Here is a 17,479-nt window from a genome sequence, read left to right as displayed (position 1 = left end):
TCTTCTCGGACGTTGTCCGACAGCCTCATAATTGCTTCAAAATTATCTCCGTTTTCTCGAAGAGCAAACATCTTTTCTCGTTCCAGATCTTTCATACACGCCCAGGCATATTTCGAGGCTTTGCAACAATCGCCGAGACTACCAATGAAAGATGCAAACTCGCGTATCGAATACGACTGACCTACGCGAAATTTTTTGATCGTATCAAGCATTTTTCTCTCTTTTTGTCGGGAAGCTCGATTAACATACTCTCTGTATTTAGAATAAATCCTAAGAATTTACAACGTTTCGATGGCTTAATTTGACTTTTCTCAATGTTGATTATAAATCCCAGTTCGCGTAATAATGCACTCGTTATTTCAACGTTGATTTTGCACTCCTCGATTGTACTATCAATAAATAAGAGATCATCCAAATAAATAACGGACATATATCCCTGTTCTCTTAAAAATGCAACCACGGGCGTCATAATTTTTGTGAATACGTATGGCGCTATATTGAGGCCGAATGGCAGGCACGAGAATTCAAAACACTCGCCGCAAAACAGAAATCGAAGATATTTCTTGTACGATTCAGCAATCGGAACTACGTAATACGCGTCTTTTAAGTCTAGCGTAGCCATGTACGACCCCTCAGATACTAAATCTCGAGCTGTTCGCAAATCCTCCAATTTAAAGTGCTCTGCATCAATAAATTCGTTCAGACTCTTTAAATTGAGAATAAGGTGACTAGAACCATTTAGTTTTGGAATAAGAAAAATTGGCGATATAAACTCCCCTTTGGCTCGTTCGCACTTCCGCATAGTCCCTTTATCAACTAATTTATCGATTTGTTCTTTGATTAAAGATCTTTCAAAATGTGACCAATGCGGTTCCCGAGGAACCGAATTTTGAACTACCAGTGTTTCGAACAAAATTTTAATCAACGAGAAGCTTTTCAGTGTCGGATAAGACTTCTATTAGAGCAAGTCTTTCCACTGTGTAGCGACCGACACGAGCTACCCGCGAAATCACTGTCTCATCACTGGAGTAAACATATATCATGAATTACGCATAAGTCTCATAACACATTAATGGGAACGTGAGGAGGTAGGTGAGGTGTAATCGGCGAAGCCGTAACGGCGGATGGTAAAATAAAAGACAACGATGTACGGGGGGGGGGGGGGGGGACACAAAGAAACCGTTTATTCAAAAGGCGGTTGAATTTACGTTGACTGATTCTACTCGACAGAATACCGGCAGTAAAAACTCCACTCCCAAGTGGGGAAAAGCCTGGTATTCAACAACCCAAAGGTAGAATTTACTAATTCAAGCAAGTCCTTGTTTGAAACCAAAAAGGGGGAGGAAAATACAAATTATAAACTGTTACATGAACAATTACAAATACAATCTCAACCGAAGTGTGTACAATTCCACACTCGAATCATTCGTGCACACTTTAAACGAATGATCATTCAACAACCCACCGCTCGTAATACAACATATTGCTTACCACCTCGCTCGCTGCAGTCAATCTCACACGCTGCACGCGGCAATCAGTACGCTGGCTCGCACACTGCATGCTGCAAACAGTGCGCTGGCTCGAACGCTGTACGCTACAGGGATCCTTCTGCACGCGAATCACTCTCGGACGCACCGCAGAGGGCACTTCCGACACACGTACTTCCGACTGGGACGTACCACAGAGGAGGAATAGAAATGATTCTAAGAAGAAACGCGATTGACGCGACAAGCACGAGGCGACCGATCGTCAGACAAGCCCGTTCACGAATGCCCGCGTAACCCATGCGGCTTCTTCGCCTTGGGAAGACGCACGTCAATTGTCAAAAGAGCGGGTCTAACAAAACACGGTTTTTACTCGTGCGGGATTCAAACCCTATATTGATGGACAATCCCCATTAGGAAGCGCATTTGGCGCGAACACACTGTCTCTCCGCATAATAAATTCGAGACAACAGTCCCAAGCGCCGAGATGCAGACAGTCACTTTGTCGTGTTTTGTCACTAGACGAGCATCTCTGCTAATGACTGGTTCTGTGAGTGAAGCCGTAACCTCTGGGTTTAGCTTCGGTGGATTCACAACAGGACAATTAGCAGGTGTACCATACTTGAAGAGTAAGGCTGCCCGGCCTCTTTGGGAAGCCCAACTGTTAATATCTCGGACCAACGTGACACCAATTCCTCACAAATCGGCGGTCCCGCTAGCTTACTGAAGATAAAATGTTTCCCGAGGATTTCGAGCGCTTTTTCATCGATAACTCGCTTCGGGTTGTCGCTCTCGGAATTCTTCAATACGTCTACTAACAGCGCAGAGTTCGTGTCCGGCGGTGCTTCACCAATCTTTTCTGGCGATTTTCTTCTTGATTGCGCTCGTACCCTTGCAACCGATCTCGATCTCGAATCGGACCTCGAGTCTAACCTCGAACTCATTTCCGAACTCGAGGAACACTCTGAAGTTGAACGCCCGTATCCTATGGCAACAACAAACAATCTAAAAGAAACTCTTAATAAATATCTCCTAGAAATAATTGAGTTTATGTTGTCTAATTATTTCTACAGCCATGTGAGTCAATTTTGAAAATGTCCCTTAGACATCTCGACATTTCTCAAAATGTGTTTCCCTTAACACCGGGACCTTGTCCCTTAACACACTTCGGACCTTTTCCTATGCGAGCGGGCCTAACTCGCTTGTTTTAGCGAGGCCTAACCTCTCCTAAACCGCTTGTGCGGAAAGATACAACGACTCTCTTGAGTCGATTTACGCTCGATTTTCGTAACGCCCTAGCCCTTACTTATCCTGTAACAGACCAACATACTTACTTCGTTTTCTACGTCGCTCCCTTTTTCTCTTTCTTTCGCGACGTTCTAGACGCCTCAATCGTTTCTCGAGGTGATTCTCCTTATTTTCTTCGTCGGAATCATTCCGGCGACTTTCCTTTTTCCCCATTCCTCACCAATCTACGGAAAACTGTCAAAATACGTCCGTGGCTTTCGGCACAAGAAAAAAGAATAAATACGCGACACGCGCGCCGTGGTGGGTAGAAAAAACTTCTTTTTTACTGTAAATTTGTGGTGACATCGGCATGAGAGGGGGGGTACTACCATGTTGATCTCGAGGAAGAGGCGCGAAATACAGTTGAAAGATTTGTTGGTCGTTTTCATGGAATCCAGTTACAAGAAATAAATACAGTTAACTAAAATCTACCAACAAATAAAAGAAAATATATAAAATTAAAATTTAATTTTTTTTTAAATCTTAATTTTCAAAATTTATTCAACATTTTCCACATATTCAATACACACATCTTCTAAACATAAATTTTATTTTAACGTTCATTTCGATCGATCGGAAAACGTTTTGGGAATGTCCACATCGGACGTCCCAAGGACGTACATAGAATGTACACGTCGGAGGTCCCAGGGACATCCTACGATGTAATTGGGACGTTCCAGGGACGTTCACAGGACGTTCACAGAACATTCAGGGGACGTTTGGACGTCAGTACCGGACGTCTTATGGACGTACATAAGACGTCCCTGTGCTATCTGGAGTTGTAAGCTATGTTACTTCAAACTTGTTATACAAAACATATTCATCATCCCTTGGAATTGCTAAATTGTTAATCTACATTTACAGAGGATTTTTGTTTATTTTGAGTTACATAATTATCGTTATAGCCATTCCAACAATTCAACCCATATTTAATAGGGTTCATTTAAGGGATATTTCTGCCTTGTCGGGTCAAAAAATAAGCAATATTTGACATTTTTTTCTTCTAAACTAATGAGCCCAAAGAGTTTTAATCTATCATGGCAGGAAACCGTCTTAAGAGTCGTGCTATAAATGTCAATAACGGAAGTTCTACTATGTTTCATTCGTCTTTGGTAAGGAAATGTTGCATTTTTAAGTGAAACTAATAACTACTGTGACCATATTCCGATAGGTGATCAGAGAGAACTGGAGCCTGAAGTACAGTGCCTGCTTTGTGATTTGTCCGTTGCCCAAGGAATCACCCACGACCGACAAAGTGCCAGAAACGGTTAGCGTCGTGGCGAGGCTTAAAGCAGTCCCAACGAATCGGATCCTCGTTCAGAACCGACCGGAAACTAGGTCGAAAGAGAAGGAATTGTTGGCCGTCTGCGTGAAACCCTTGCATTACGATTACAATAGAGTATGTTGCAAAATCATCGAGATTTCAATGAAAATGTATCGTAGAAACGTATTACGCTCGATTCGATCAGCCACGGTTATAAAATCCTTTATACATATTTATACGACGTGTCGGACTCATGTACTTTTCATGTTCGACACGAATTCCTTACTACGTGTCAGACGTTGTTATATGCGAAAGGACTAATTAAGGATTACATTGAAGTAAATTAAGAGTTTTAATTTAAAACTGGTTGTTCCAACTTTAAAATTGATTAAATACACGAAATATATTAGATGTAGATGTTATACTGAAATTATTACATTCTCGATTAGAAAGCAAGAATTTAACGCTGAGGGTGTCGAGCCACAATACTACCGGGTCGAATCGATACATTAATACCCGGGATACCTGAACTGAACTTGCGACACGTTTTTTTAATCCGTCTGTACATGTATGAAAATTTTATAGGTGCTGCAACTCGTGGAGTTTATCGAGTTGCATAGACTGCTTGGCGCTGCCCACGTGACTCTGTACAATGACACGGTTGGCGCAGAGGCCGGATGCGCTCTCAAGTACTACGAAGCTAAAGGTCTCGTTACTGTGTTACCTTGGCATCATTTGGACATGATTTCGCAACGAGAAATTCGTACAGAAGGATTGTTCGCCGCCCTGAACGATTGCCTTTATCGATCTATGTACAAATACGAGTACGTGGCGTTGGTGGACCTCGACGAGTTTATTATACCGAGGCACAACGACACGATAATTGATCTTATAAGGTGAGAGCTTGTTAACATTCACCGATCATATAACATGAAACCAAGTAGTCATATATGTGGGAAGGTGGGACAAATTTGGACACTTTTTGTGATTAATATATTTAATAATTGATTAGAATATTAAGACATTATTAATCCTACGTGCATGCTTTTTTAACTTTATTCGCTCTAACCTTTTTTCCTCACACGCATACCAACCTAACTCACTCTCCACGCATACATCTTCAACATTTCTTTTATTATTGTACAACAGTTCTGATCCATTCATGTTCCCTTCAAATTTTACATCACAATCACACCTGATTTTATCTGCCTTTGAAATATATATTCGGTAGGTATTATTTGTACTATATCCCACAAAAATTCCTTTTTCAGTCTTTGGATCAAACTTTTGCCTCCCTTCCCCTTTATTCAATAGATATGCCAAACCTTCTTAAATGTTGCACATTTGGCCTTCTATTATACCGTATCTCATATGGAGTTTTATCATGCACTTCTGATTTTACCCGATTTCTTATATATACAGCAGTATAAACTGCCTCTCCCCAGAAAGCTAAAGGTAGCTGTGAATCAGACATTATTGTTCTGATAGTTTCTATTATTGTTTTATTTGCTCTTTCTGCTCTCCCGTTACATTGTGGGATCATGGGGGGACTTTGTTCATGTTTAATTTCCTTTTGTTGAAACCAATATTTTAAATCTCTTCCTAGAAATTCTCCACCATTGTCTGATCTTATTCTCTTCAATTTTTGATTCAGTCTGGTAATTGTACAAATATCATTCTGGAATAATCATCGACCACTGTCATTATATAATTCTTTCTTCCATGTGATGATGGCTTAATAGATCCTACCAAATCTATATGCCACAATTGCATAATGTTGTTTGTCTGTCTTCCTTCTAATCTTTGATGATGCTTTCTACAAGTCTTCCCGCAACACATGGTCTACATTCCATCCTTACCTTATTTGTCATTCCTATTACTAGATTCTCCTTTATTTTTTCTAGAACTTCTTTATTAGCGTGACCTAATCTCTTGTGCCAAAGATCATCCATTGAAATCGCCACTGCCTCTTCTTCCTCGATGAATGTTCTTACGTAATATCCATTATCCACTCAAACTGCTGTCATTTCTACCTCATTTGGTTCTTTATATATCAGAGCTCCAAATTTATTGAATTTTACATTATAACCATGGTCTATTTTAGCTACAGAAAGCAAATTAGTATTCAAATCAAACATGCATAATTATATGATTAAACCAATTTACCTAAGTGAAGTTCTATCATAATTGTATGAAGCGCCTCTTTCAAGATGATCAACCTGTAGTACTCCCACTTCCCACCGATATCGCCACAAACTTCAAAGCTAAAAATCAAAAAAGGGGCGGGTATCGTCTCCCATGTCTGCACCTCCGTCAAGCTTCATTATTTTAAAGCTAAGCCGTAACAATTATATGGGTGTCAATGAAAGATTGACTTAGGGATTTATAGGGTGGGGTTGATCATCTCGAAAGAGGCGCTTCATACAATTATGATAGAACTTCACTTAGGTAAGTTCGTTTAATCATGTAATTGTATCACGCGCCTCTTTCTCGAGATCAACCTGTAGATGTTCAACGCTTGTTACAGCGATAAAACGGAAGTAAAGTAAAAAAGACCCTTTATAAACATTACTTTACTCAGAACTATTTTATATATAAAGAATAGAACATTTTTCTCTACTCCAAACACGACTATTTTTTTTTAATCACCTAATATCGTGTTAGCAAAAGAATCAGTAGGATTCAATAACGGTGAATTATAAAATTTTGCAAAAGTTTGCGAGTTGACAGTCCAACCCGCCGTTCGTCTTAAAGTATCTAAATCAAGTTCCTTTCTCTTCTCCGCCGAAGTCGACGCGTGTCTCGTGGAATAAGCGGTGAAAATATCTGTGTCTAACTCGTTTTTACCCAGAACTTCCTTAGTCCAACGGCTAAGTTATTGAGCTCCAACAGCCCCAAACGGTTTTTTAAATGATACGGACACCGAACTTTCTGACCCTCGAATACTCGCGGTCCTCGCGATATAACACTCCAGAGCCGAAGCAACACAAATTTTGACGTTTGCTGAATAAAAAGGAAGCACCAGTACGGGGTGATTCCTGTTTTTGCTCGATGTTTTTATATGTGCAGGAATCTTTATTTCTATTACATTACTCTTACGCTGAATATTTTCTAATTTTATTAGCGAAAAGGTTTGCATTCGATGACCCGTAGTAAGAGCGAGTAAGATGATAAGTTTTAACGACAAGTCTCTCAAGTTCATTTTCTCATTTGGCAGCAACGTAACTAAATAATCTACGACCATCTTCGGATCCCAAGTTGAACTATACTTAGGCCTCGACGGCCTCAATCTACTCATTGCCTTGAAAAATCTTTTTAACCTAAAATCCTGAGCTTACTCTGGACCTACGAGCAACAAAATAGCGGATCTATAAGAATTCAATGTGCCCTGAGAACCTCCCTTTTCAAATGCTTCTGTCAGAAAAGTTAAAACATTTGGAACAGAATTTGAGTACGGGCTGATTTTTCTCGTTTGGCAAAGAGACCACCATTTCCTCAAAGCGGATTCATATTGTTTCCATGATGAGTTGCTGAGCGATGCCAACAATATTTTCATTGAATCTTTTAGAACCTTCTTCATCTCAAAGCTTATCCGGACAAGACTCCTGCAACCAGGGTAAGGTTCTTCCAAAATTTTGACGCGTTCCTGTTGGAGCAAACAATTATACTCGAATTAGGTCTAAACTTTAACGGTTCTGAGATTAACAGGGACTGAAAAATAGGGAACCACAGTTGAGAAGGCCACTTAGGTACCACAACAATACCCTTTGATCTCTCATTCTTAATTTTTTGCATGACTCACAGAATGATCGAGAATGGTGGAAAGGCGTAAAAGAAAAAGGGTTTCCAAAAGAGCGTAAACGCATCCACAACAAATACGTCCGGGTCCCTATGCCAGGATACATAAATAGCACATTTGGCATTTACTCGGCTCGCAAATAGATCGATGTCTGGTCTACCATACAATGCGCTTAATTTCTCGAAGGCTCCACGCGACAGCTCGAACTCGGTGTTAGACTCTAATTTTCGTGATTCTGTATCAGCTTCATAATCCATTTCGGATGGAATGTACGACGCGAAAATCCACAAATTTCTCTGCTCGCACCATTTCCATAAGTCTTTAGACATTCTATTCAATTTTACGATTTGATGGCTAATCGGCACAAAACGAAAGAATGGGAGGCGATATCGGCGGGAAGTGGGGGTACTGCAGGTTGATCTCGAGAAGGAGGCGTGTAATACAATACTTTTTCAAGTCTCACATTTTTCTTTGTTCCAGATTGTCTTAATACTACTTCACCAATACTCTCAGATGTGAATGTTTTTCCTTCTTTATCTGCTAATGCAATTTCTCTCTTTTCATCAATCAATTTATTACATATTAGTTTATCATAGGTCATATGACTCATGGAACCAGAATCCAATAACCAAATACGACAATTATCATTTGTACCCACCTTAAATTCTTTTTTAGTTCCTTCACAAGTCGCTTTTGTTTGTTAAATTTCATTAACTCTTTGGATAGCTTTATCTGTGGTTTGCAATGAAGTTTCCCCTCTTACATTAATCTGTCTGCTTGATCTACCTTGAAATCCTCTTTGAAAATTTCTTCTATGTCCTCTTCTTGTATGCGTTACATTCTTTCTAGATTCCCTACAGTTTGCAGCCACATTATTAAATCCTTGACTGTTATAACAGCATTTATTTTTCTGATTGATCGTGAGTTTCTCTTTCTGGAATATCCCCTTAACAAAGCCTTGAACACCATTTTCGCTAAGGAATAATTGTTTCAAATCACCACCCCACCTGTCCCGGAACTACCCCTTTCAAGGACCTCCAACATTTTTGGGTCATCCTGTATATTGCTCATAACTATTGTTATTGCATGAAACCTATTGATTATAGATTACCACTAAAAAGAGTTAAATAAAATAATTTTTGGACAAAAATATAACCGACTTCGAAAAAATATTAAAATTGCACTAAAAAGTATGATATAATTTTTATTTCATTTATATTAAATTATATTCAATAATATATTAAATTTTCATTTCCTTTATATTAAATTATGTTAAATAATCTTTTCGTAGCCGGCGCAAAATTGAAAATTACTTACATTAAAAATTACCAAATTTGGTTTAAATTTCTGTCTGAGGGACAAATCTTATGCCCTTAAATTATTGCAATCGTCATATCTACTTTAGACATCATATACACATATTAACACTTTCTCCATCGGCGCCTCCAGCAAAAACTATTCCAAATCTACTCAGACAGTACTTTCACGTATACCTTTCTTGTCTGGCTGAGCGTTCCATAGGACAGTACCTTGGCTATACGGCCATACCTGCACCCACACGAAGGTGATGGGTTTGTAAAAGGACAAACAGGCGCCTAATAACTGATTATTAGTACCAGTGACCACTGGTAGGGTTTCTTATTCTAACGAACCCTCACACAGCCGGCCAGGAAAGAGAATGGAAAGATAAGCCCTCTCCATTATTACATTTCATCGAGGCAGCTACTCGGAAACCACGTAAAACTCTAGACTTGATCAATTCTAGGGAGTTTTGCTTTTGGGTTCTCTTTTTCTGGGGAAGTCTATTGGCATCAACAAGCCCAGGGGATCGACCTGGACTTTCACGTAGACAGTATACGTGTATACATTAAAAGCACTCAACATTGCCGCATTCACCAAAAACTAACTCAAGCAAGAAATAAACATTTTTAATTTTGTGCCGACTACGAAAAGATTATTTAACATAATTTAATATAACGGAAATAGAAATTTAATATATTATTGAATATCATTTAATATAAATGAAATAAAAATTATTTTATACTTTTTAGTGCAATTTTCAAAAATTATTTTATTATATAACAAGATGTACACATTCTTACGAGTCTCTACGAATTTACATTTGGTGGAATTTGTTAAGGTTCAGCGAGGGAAGGAAATAAAACGTGCGCAATTATTTATGTTTCGTAAATAATATAAAGAAAAATATATTCAGTTTGTGGTTAATTTAACACACTAAATGAACACTCGGTATCTGCGATTATTATGTACGATTTCCTTAGATTATTAAATAAAATTCTCGAACCACGTTTTGCAGTTTTACGCTTAGCACGTTCGTTAATTCCGACATTCTAACAGGGTCTGCCCCGGACACATTCGCACTCGCACACATTCTGTTGTTTTTCAGTGTTGCCACCTTTACTAATAGAAGCAATACCAACCTCTAAAATTATTTCTCTAACAGAATTACCTCTTACATATATTGGATATGTAAGTTAAAATAAGAAAGTTCCAGTTGTTTGTAAAAGTAGAAATGGTCATCTTCAATTTATTTGTAGAAGTAGGAATGTCAAAGTTGAAATCATTCGTCATAGTTGGAATATTACATAAATTGAACAGTAATTGGTAAAAAACTTGAAGTCTATCAAAAATTTTATTTTTCTATTGATAATCATTTCTAATGATAATGATGATGTTATATTTAGTTAATAAATCAATTGGTAAGTCATCGTGGATCAATACTTGCCCCGCAGTTCATAGATTGGTGACCATTATATGACGTTTCATCACGGTATTTCATTAGGAAGTTGAACAGCAAATAAATGTTGTCTAGTGCAGTATAGAAACAAATCGGTCGTACTTATCTAAAGTTACACACGCTGGTTAATTATCCCATTTAATGTGACCACCCTAAATATCTCCATTGCCTTGAACAATACGGAAAATTGTTCTTTAGAGATGTACTTTGTGCTACACATGTACTTTACATAAACTGTTGCTGAGTTATTAATTACCAAGGTTGCATGTCGTAGCTCTGTACACCTGGCAATTGACATTAGAATTTTTTAACGAAAATTGTTGTAATCGATTTTATATACTACATACAGTCAGCGTAAGAAGTATTCGTATAGGAATCATTGATCTTAAATTGGTTGTTGTACGAGTACTTCTTACACTGACTGTAAGTACCTGATAGTAACACCAATTTTTCCATTTGTACCCAGAAGGATTCCCTTATATGGCATCAAAAATAGGGATTCCCATTTATAGAAATCAAGTTGACCTTGAAAATGAGGTTCAATGGTCTAACCAAGATCACCATTGGATTCTTTGTTGAAAGTTACCTAAGGTGTGACCTTTGCTTTTTTGTTTTATCACTAAACTCGCGAGATATCTAGGGGTTTCCATACTTTTTCCCCACTCTGTATAATCAAAAATAGCAAAAAAGATAAATTGAAATAGACAAAGAGGAAAATAAGCAGTCTTTGCAGCAGGAATTTTTAAGATTGAAAGTGTCACGTGTAATATATACATCAATCATGAAACTATAGTTATCTTCAGTGGTTATATTTATAAGTAGAGAAAAGGGAATCGCAGTTTATAGGGAAAGGAGGTTTACTCTAGTTTCAAATTTTAAACACCATCCCCTTACCAATGACTTGCATGCATTTTATTACTTAAAACAAACCAAAAACTAGTGTCTGGACCACTTACATTTTTAACCAGGACTTATCGTTTTCCAGATGGATGACCAGTCGTATAAACACAAAGTCCACCGGAGCATATTCCTTTCAAAACGCTTTTTTTTATTTACAATGGGCCGACGACCCATTCATAGTGATGAGCCGGACACCAATCGAAGCTGGTTTAATCACATTAAGGAAAACGAGACGTAGAACTAAACTGCACCCACAGAAACAGCGCTCAAAGTATGTCTGCAAGCCGCAGGACATCGTCGAAGCTGGTAATCACTTTGTTTGGGAATTCATACCTGGACACGGAACTCTAAACGTACCGTCGGAAGCTGCGATTTTACACCATTATCGGGTCTGCGAATTCGGCGGCGACGACTGTATAAAGACTCAATCGGTAGTCGATAGAACGGCCTACAAATACAAGGATAGATTATCAGACAGCGTTGGCAAAACTTGGGCGGACCTGAATACCGAATGTTTACTACCAACATTGGACCCAATACCGGCGATGACACCACGGATAAAAACAGGTCCTGTGTTGAAATCGGTCAGGTAGCAGAAAACCATCGTCGACATCTTGTGGGACATTGGTAATTTTACTGGTACGCCCAAAGTAGCGAGAACCTATTTCTATAACTATGGTGGCCCTTAACACACGTTGTCTGTTAACTACGAGCATCGCTCGTAGCTGACGATTTGTCATCAGACGCCATCTACAAGTAAATTATAAATAATGAACGTTTGAAGGGAGAATAAAAATAGTATGCGTTAGAGTACCAAATATTTATTCAAAAATAAAATAAGTAACGAGTTACCTCGTAGCTGGCGCCTGTGCAAAGAGTTGTGTCGTGAAGCATTTTGTTCAACAAAAGTAACAAAACTGTGACAGCCAACGTGTTAATTTCTCACAGTAGATCGTCGCTTTCTGCGAGAAATTCCACCAAGTCGGGATTAGAAGAGGGGGTATAGAGTCGGATTAAGGCATAGACTTTAGGGGCTACAGCCTAAGGACCTTCGCTAGCTCAAGGACTTACAGACGTTAAGTGAAAAGTTGTTTTATTTGTGATTGTTAAATCAAATATAGATATTTTAAATTATGTATTTTAATCCCTTGTGCTTCAAACGGTTTCCCTACACAACGTGTCATCATAATGAGGCCCGAAAAGCCATGACGCAGAATTTGCATGGTGTCGTAGAGAAACTTCAGAAGTGCAAAGGATTAACAAAGGATTTAATTGATACTAACTGAGACTTACGGTTGTAAACCGTGTCTTTTGGATAAAATACTCCGATGTTTCGTCAGTATTGCAGCTAACTTTAGAAATAAATGACACACTGACATTATTGACGTGACACGGTTTACTGGTCATCTATGGAAGTTGTTCCGATTATTTAGATGAACTACCGAAAAATTGGGAACAGTGTGTTCCAGATAGGGTTCAAAATATATCCTATGTCTCCAATGATATTTCGATTAATTTCGTTTTGTCAAAAAGTATTTGATGGCTCGTAATTATTTGGTGTTTTGCTACAGTTGATCGTATGTAGCCTAATCTGACGCATCTTTCGTGTTCTTTCAGACGTAAACATCGCATTTTCAGTTTCACCAATGTATACTTAACCGCATGAGCACGATATTTTCTATATACTTAATGGTAATACTTGAGAGTTTTTCTCTCTTCATCCGTATTTCTGTTTCTTCCTATTGTTTTATCTACTTTAGACTTTCCTATACTTTGTTCTTGTTGAAACTATTTAAAAGTAAAGCGTTCTTAATGTAAGCTCTATTTCTTCATCGAGATTTTCATTCTTGCAAATATTGACTGCTCTATCGATTAAGAAGATGATTACTAAATTATTCTTGAAGGGAGAGGGGTAGGATTAAGAGGCTATCATCATTCGTGCGAAAGAAAAAATTATATCTTTTACGAATTTTTATTTCGCATAACAAATAATTGTAAAATGTCAGCGTGTTCATATCTAATAGTAACACAATTTTTGTTATTTATTTTTCATTGAGAATAGCAACGTGAGATTTATCCTCTTTTTCCATACAAATTTCATGTGACTATAAGGATGAAAAAAAATGAATAAAAATAAACAACAAAATTTTAATATATTTTAGTAGTTTTACATGTTTACTGTTATATGTAAATACATTAAAATTTCATAATTATTTGTAGATGACTTTGATTTCATGTACATGTGCAAATTTCGTGCATGCTTATCTATGTTGTAGGTGAGAGATGTATGGTCGATGATATGGTATTTTGCAAGTTTATATATTGAGACTATTATTGTGCCTACGATTGGTCAAAGTATGATATTGAGTTTATGAATTTTGAAAGTCCATAAAGTTTAGGTACTTTATTTTGGTAGGACGAATTTGTGAATATTATCTAGTCGATCGGCTGTTTTAATTGTAGCTGCTGTATTCCTTTCAACAGTTTTTGTTGGGGTTTGCTGGATATTTTTGATTCTAAGCTACTCACGTCGGAGTCTCTTATCCATAGGATATGGCTTACACTGGGAAGCCTCGATTAATATCAAGTACAAAAAACTGGGACGTAAGAGCCTCAAATATCCTAAAGGATTTAACTAATATACTGTATATACATATACATATTTGTAGCAAAGAAACTATGGCAAAGATAACAATGTACTGTATACATATATATGCTCACAGTACCTGTAGCCCAAGGGTCTACAAAATCTTAATCCGGCGCTCGAGGGAAGGGGGACATACCGTTTTTTCTACAATTTGCGGTCCACACCTGATAGATTTCGTTTTCGAAAATGGAGAACGGTGCCTGTCAACGAACCAATACGGAGTACTGTCGTTGACGAAGGCGCGACGCTCATCGAAAAGCTAATGAATAATATTTTTCTACGTGAGAAGGACTCATGACCGGCCAGGAAAGTATCGAGTGAACTTTCCGGGTCGATCCTGCAACTCTTACGCTATGGTGCTTCTTTCACGATTTTATACGTGTATTTACTTATAAGTTTCTTTCTGTTAGAACGAAGCCGATCACCGTGAAACTGATTAAGATGTAGATGTTTACCAAGCAAGGCCTACACAATCGGTCTACATTGCCGGCTATAACGTGAGATTTGATAGTAACACTGTACCGATGGTACATTCTTTTGAACACACCTATAAAATCCGCACAACGTATAAATAAAACATACGCATATCCATAGGATCAATACCTAGTCGTAGTTTATGTATGTATAATATGTATTTAGAACATCTAGTATTTAATCTATAGCGAACGAGTAGAACGCGTAATGTTTTTAAAACGCCGTTTGCATCTAGCAATTTCTATCCGACAAATTGCGTTACGCTACGAACAACCTCTTAGTTTAGGAGAAATCTTGCGTTAACTTGAATTAATGTTAATTACGTTTTAACGATTTTAATCGTTATCGACCAGTCTCGCGAATATACTTTTCCATTATCTGGCGAAAGTAATTTCTGATAATGTTGTTACATAAAGATAGTCATACTATGGACGATGATTGTTAATTATGCTCACAAAGATGAAGAGGGATGAAGTATTATTATGTCAGCTAAGTAGTTGTTACAAATTCGAGCGTTATGACAATGAAGACGGCAAACTGTTTCTATTTCTTTCATAAGGTCCACACTTTTTTACGCGCACATACATTTATGTATATATGTGTATACACAAATGTGTACGTATATTTACGTACACAGCATGTAGGATAGGTGATTACGTACACGTGATCGGTGCTGAGCCACAATCAACATGCCGCTTGGTCGTGTTGAAAAAGTTAATAAATATTATACGACGACAATATGTATTTTGATTCCCTTGAAAATATATTGCGTAATATAAGTCCGAAACACGTGTAAAATTGTACGAATATTTGAATTTTAAATTATTTGATGAAACTATATCGTATATACAGGGTGTTTTTCACTTACCTTGGCCACCTGCAATATCTCTATTACATCGGATAATACAAAACATATGTGGTATCGAGAAAAAGCAGAATGACTGTTGGAAAAACTGAAGAGTGTTTGATACTGATTTAGGAATGTTTATGCTATGTTAGGGGTCTTCAAACTACGACCCACAGGCCAACACTGGCCCATGAGCATCACCAATCCGGTTCGCCATAGTTTATCTCGATTACATTGTAAAACTTACAATGTAAAGCAAATTATGCAAAACAATAATCAGATGTTCTTATTTAACGATCAATTAAGAAACACAATAATTTACATACATAATGTAACTGAACATTTTAACTGTAATTCAGAAGTACATTGTATTGGCCTAAAAGGTTCAAACATCCTTGTGCTAGATTATCAGGTGCAAGAATTTAATAATTTCATGAATTGTCCTTGTACCGCAAGGAATAATCTTTAGTATTTATATGAGAGGTTCATTTAAATAATAACAGTTAAAAGCCATATAGTTCAACAAGTTTATTGAAATGTTCAATGAAACTTTACTACACATATGTAATATAATCCTATAACTTTTCAACTCGACCATTATTTAGAGTACAAGCAGTTTATTTTGTTGTATGTCAATTGACCAGTATACTACTCTCCACCAACAAGAAAATGTTCACTTCAATAATAATGACGAATTACTCTTTCATTGACAGCAACATCGTGAAATACGACATGCACGTTTTAAAAATCTTGAATCGAAATTGTATTTGTTATTAAGTGCTGTTTACATAATAACGTTAAAAATATATTGTTCCGTTATATCTGTATTGTTACATACCATTCCAAAATTCTCTATATTCATGTCGTACAATCCTCCCGCAGTTAATGAACACGCTTTACTGCATCTCATTTGCATTATGTAAAGTACCCTTTGCATTCTTACTGGTGTTTGGTACCATTTGGACATGTATCTGTTAGAAAATTGGCAAAATGTAATGCTTGAATAAATTTTGTTTAGGTTGTTTAATCGCGTTAGGTTTAACATAAGTTTTTGCGTATTTAACTTTGTGAAATTTTAGTTCAGCGCAAGCAAAGGTATTACGTAAATACAATCATACTAGCCCAAACCACATGGCGTTCATCGTATCTTTTCGTTAAGTTTTCTACCTTTCGTTATAATAAATTTGAATAGAATGGCTAATGTTTTTCAACATTTATTTTTTAAAGTGTATAAAAAAGAGCATTCTACGTTAACTATTGTGTGAATAAAATTTACAGTAAACGATAGTATTTACTCATAAGGTGAAACAACTTTTGCAAAATCAAAGACTTACTTTTATTTTTGTTTAGTAATATTTTCATCCTGAGTTCCTAATCTTCTTAGACCAACTTTTAACGACTTCAAAGGGAACTAACAACCACTGTTAAGTATTTGATCTTACTACAAGATTAATGAAATTCATAAAGTATTTGTGAGTTTATTTTATATTCAATCTGATCCATTATGGTTCTACATTACATAACTCGAATTACTTTATTAACGAAAAGATTGAATCGTGTCACAACAATGATGATTGGAAAAATAAGATTTCTATCTTGAACAATATGTACAAATTTTATGTATTTACGACGTACCAGAATATGAAATACATGTACTGCATATTTCCAAAATATTTACACCTATGCAAAATGAAATACCCAGATAGCACAGGGACGTCTTAGGTACTGAAGCAAGCAAAGGTAGCCATCTTAGATCCATAAGACGTCCGTTAGTGAACGTTCGGGACGTCCAGATAACGTCCAAACGTTTCCTGAACGTCCTGTGAACGTCCCTGGGACGTCCGATCTAGACATTCCCAGAACGTTCTCTGAACGTCCCTGGGACGTTCGGTGTGAACATTCCCAAAACGTTTTCCGAACGATCGAAATGAACGTTAAAATGAAATTTATGTTTAGAACATGAGTATATTGAATATTTCGACAATGTTGAATAAATTTTGAAAATTGAGATTTAAAAAA

General features: G+C 37.2%; 2 protein-coding genes across 3 annotated transcripts in view; one reads left to right on the top strand and one right to left on the bottom strand.

The window, feature by feature from the left end:
* Nucleotides 1-15,243, top strand: part of LOC128888026 (uncharacterized) — a 189,184-nt gene extending 173,941 nt beyond the window's left edge. For both annotated transcript variants that reach the window (XM_054144619.1, XM_054144620.1), the window contains exons 5-7: nucleotides 3,943-4,170; nucleotides 4,621-4,931; nucleotides 11,578-15,243. In XM_054144619.1, the coding sequence (XP_054000594.1) occupies nucleotides 3,943-4,170; nucleotides 4,621-4,931; nucleotides 11,578-12,085 (1,047 nt within the window). In that variant the 3' untranslated portion in view covers nucleotides 12,086-15,243. The remainder of the gene's footprint in view (nucleotides 1-3,942; nucleotides 4,171-4,620; nucleotides 4,932-11,577) is intronic.
* A 365-nt stretch (nucleotides 15,244-15,608) lies between these two features.
* The window catches only part of LOC128888043 (uncharacterized), an 18,442-nt gene continuing 16,571 nt past the window's right edge, over nucleotides 15,609-17,479 (bottom strand). The window contains exons 9-10 of the mRNA XM_054144651.1: nucleotides 16,299-16,431; nucleotides 15,609-16,209 (exon numbers count right to left, since the gene is read on the bottom strand). Coding sequence (XP_054000626.1) covers nucleotides 16,156-16,209; nucleotides 16,299-16,431 — 187 coding nt within the window. The 3' untranslated portion in view covers nucleotides 15,609-16,155. The remainder of the gene's footprint in view (nucleotides 16,210-16,298; nucleotides 16,432-17,479) is intronic.

Source organism: Hylaeus anthracinus, unplaced genomic scaffold, assembly GCF_026225885.1.
Source record: "Hylaeus anthracinus isolate JK02 unplaced genomic scaffold, UHH_iyHylAnth1.0_haploid 11989, whole genome shotgun sequence".
NCBI lineage: Eukaryota > Metazoa > Arthropoda > Insecta > Hymenoptera > Colletidae > Hylaeus > Hylaeus anthracinus.
This window is presented reverse-complemented; position numbering and strand designations above follow the sequence as displayed.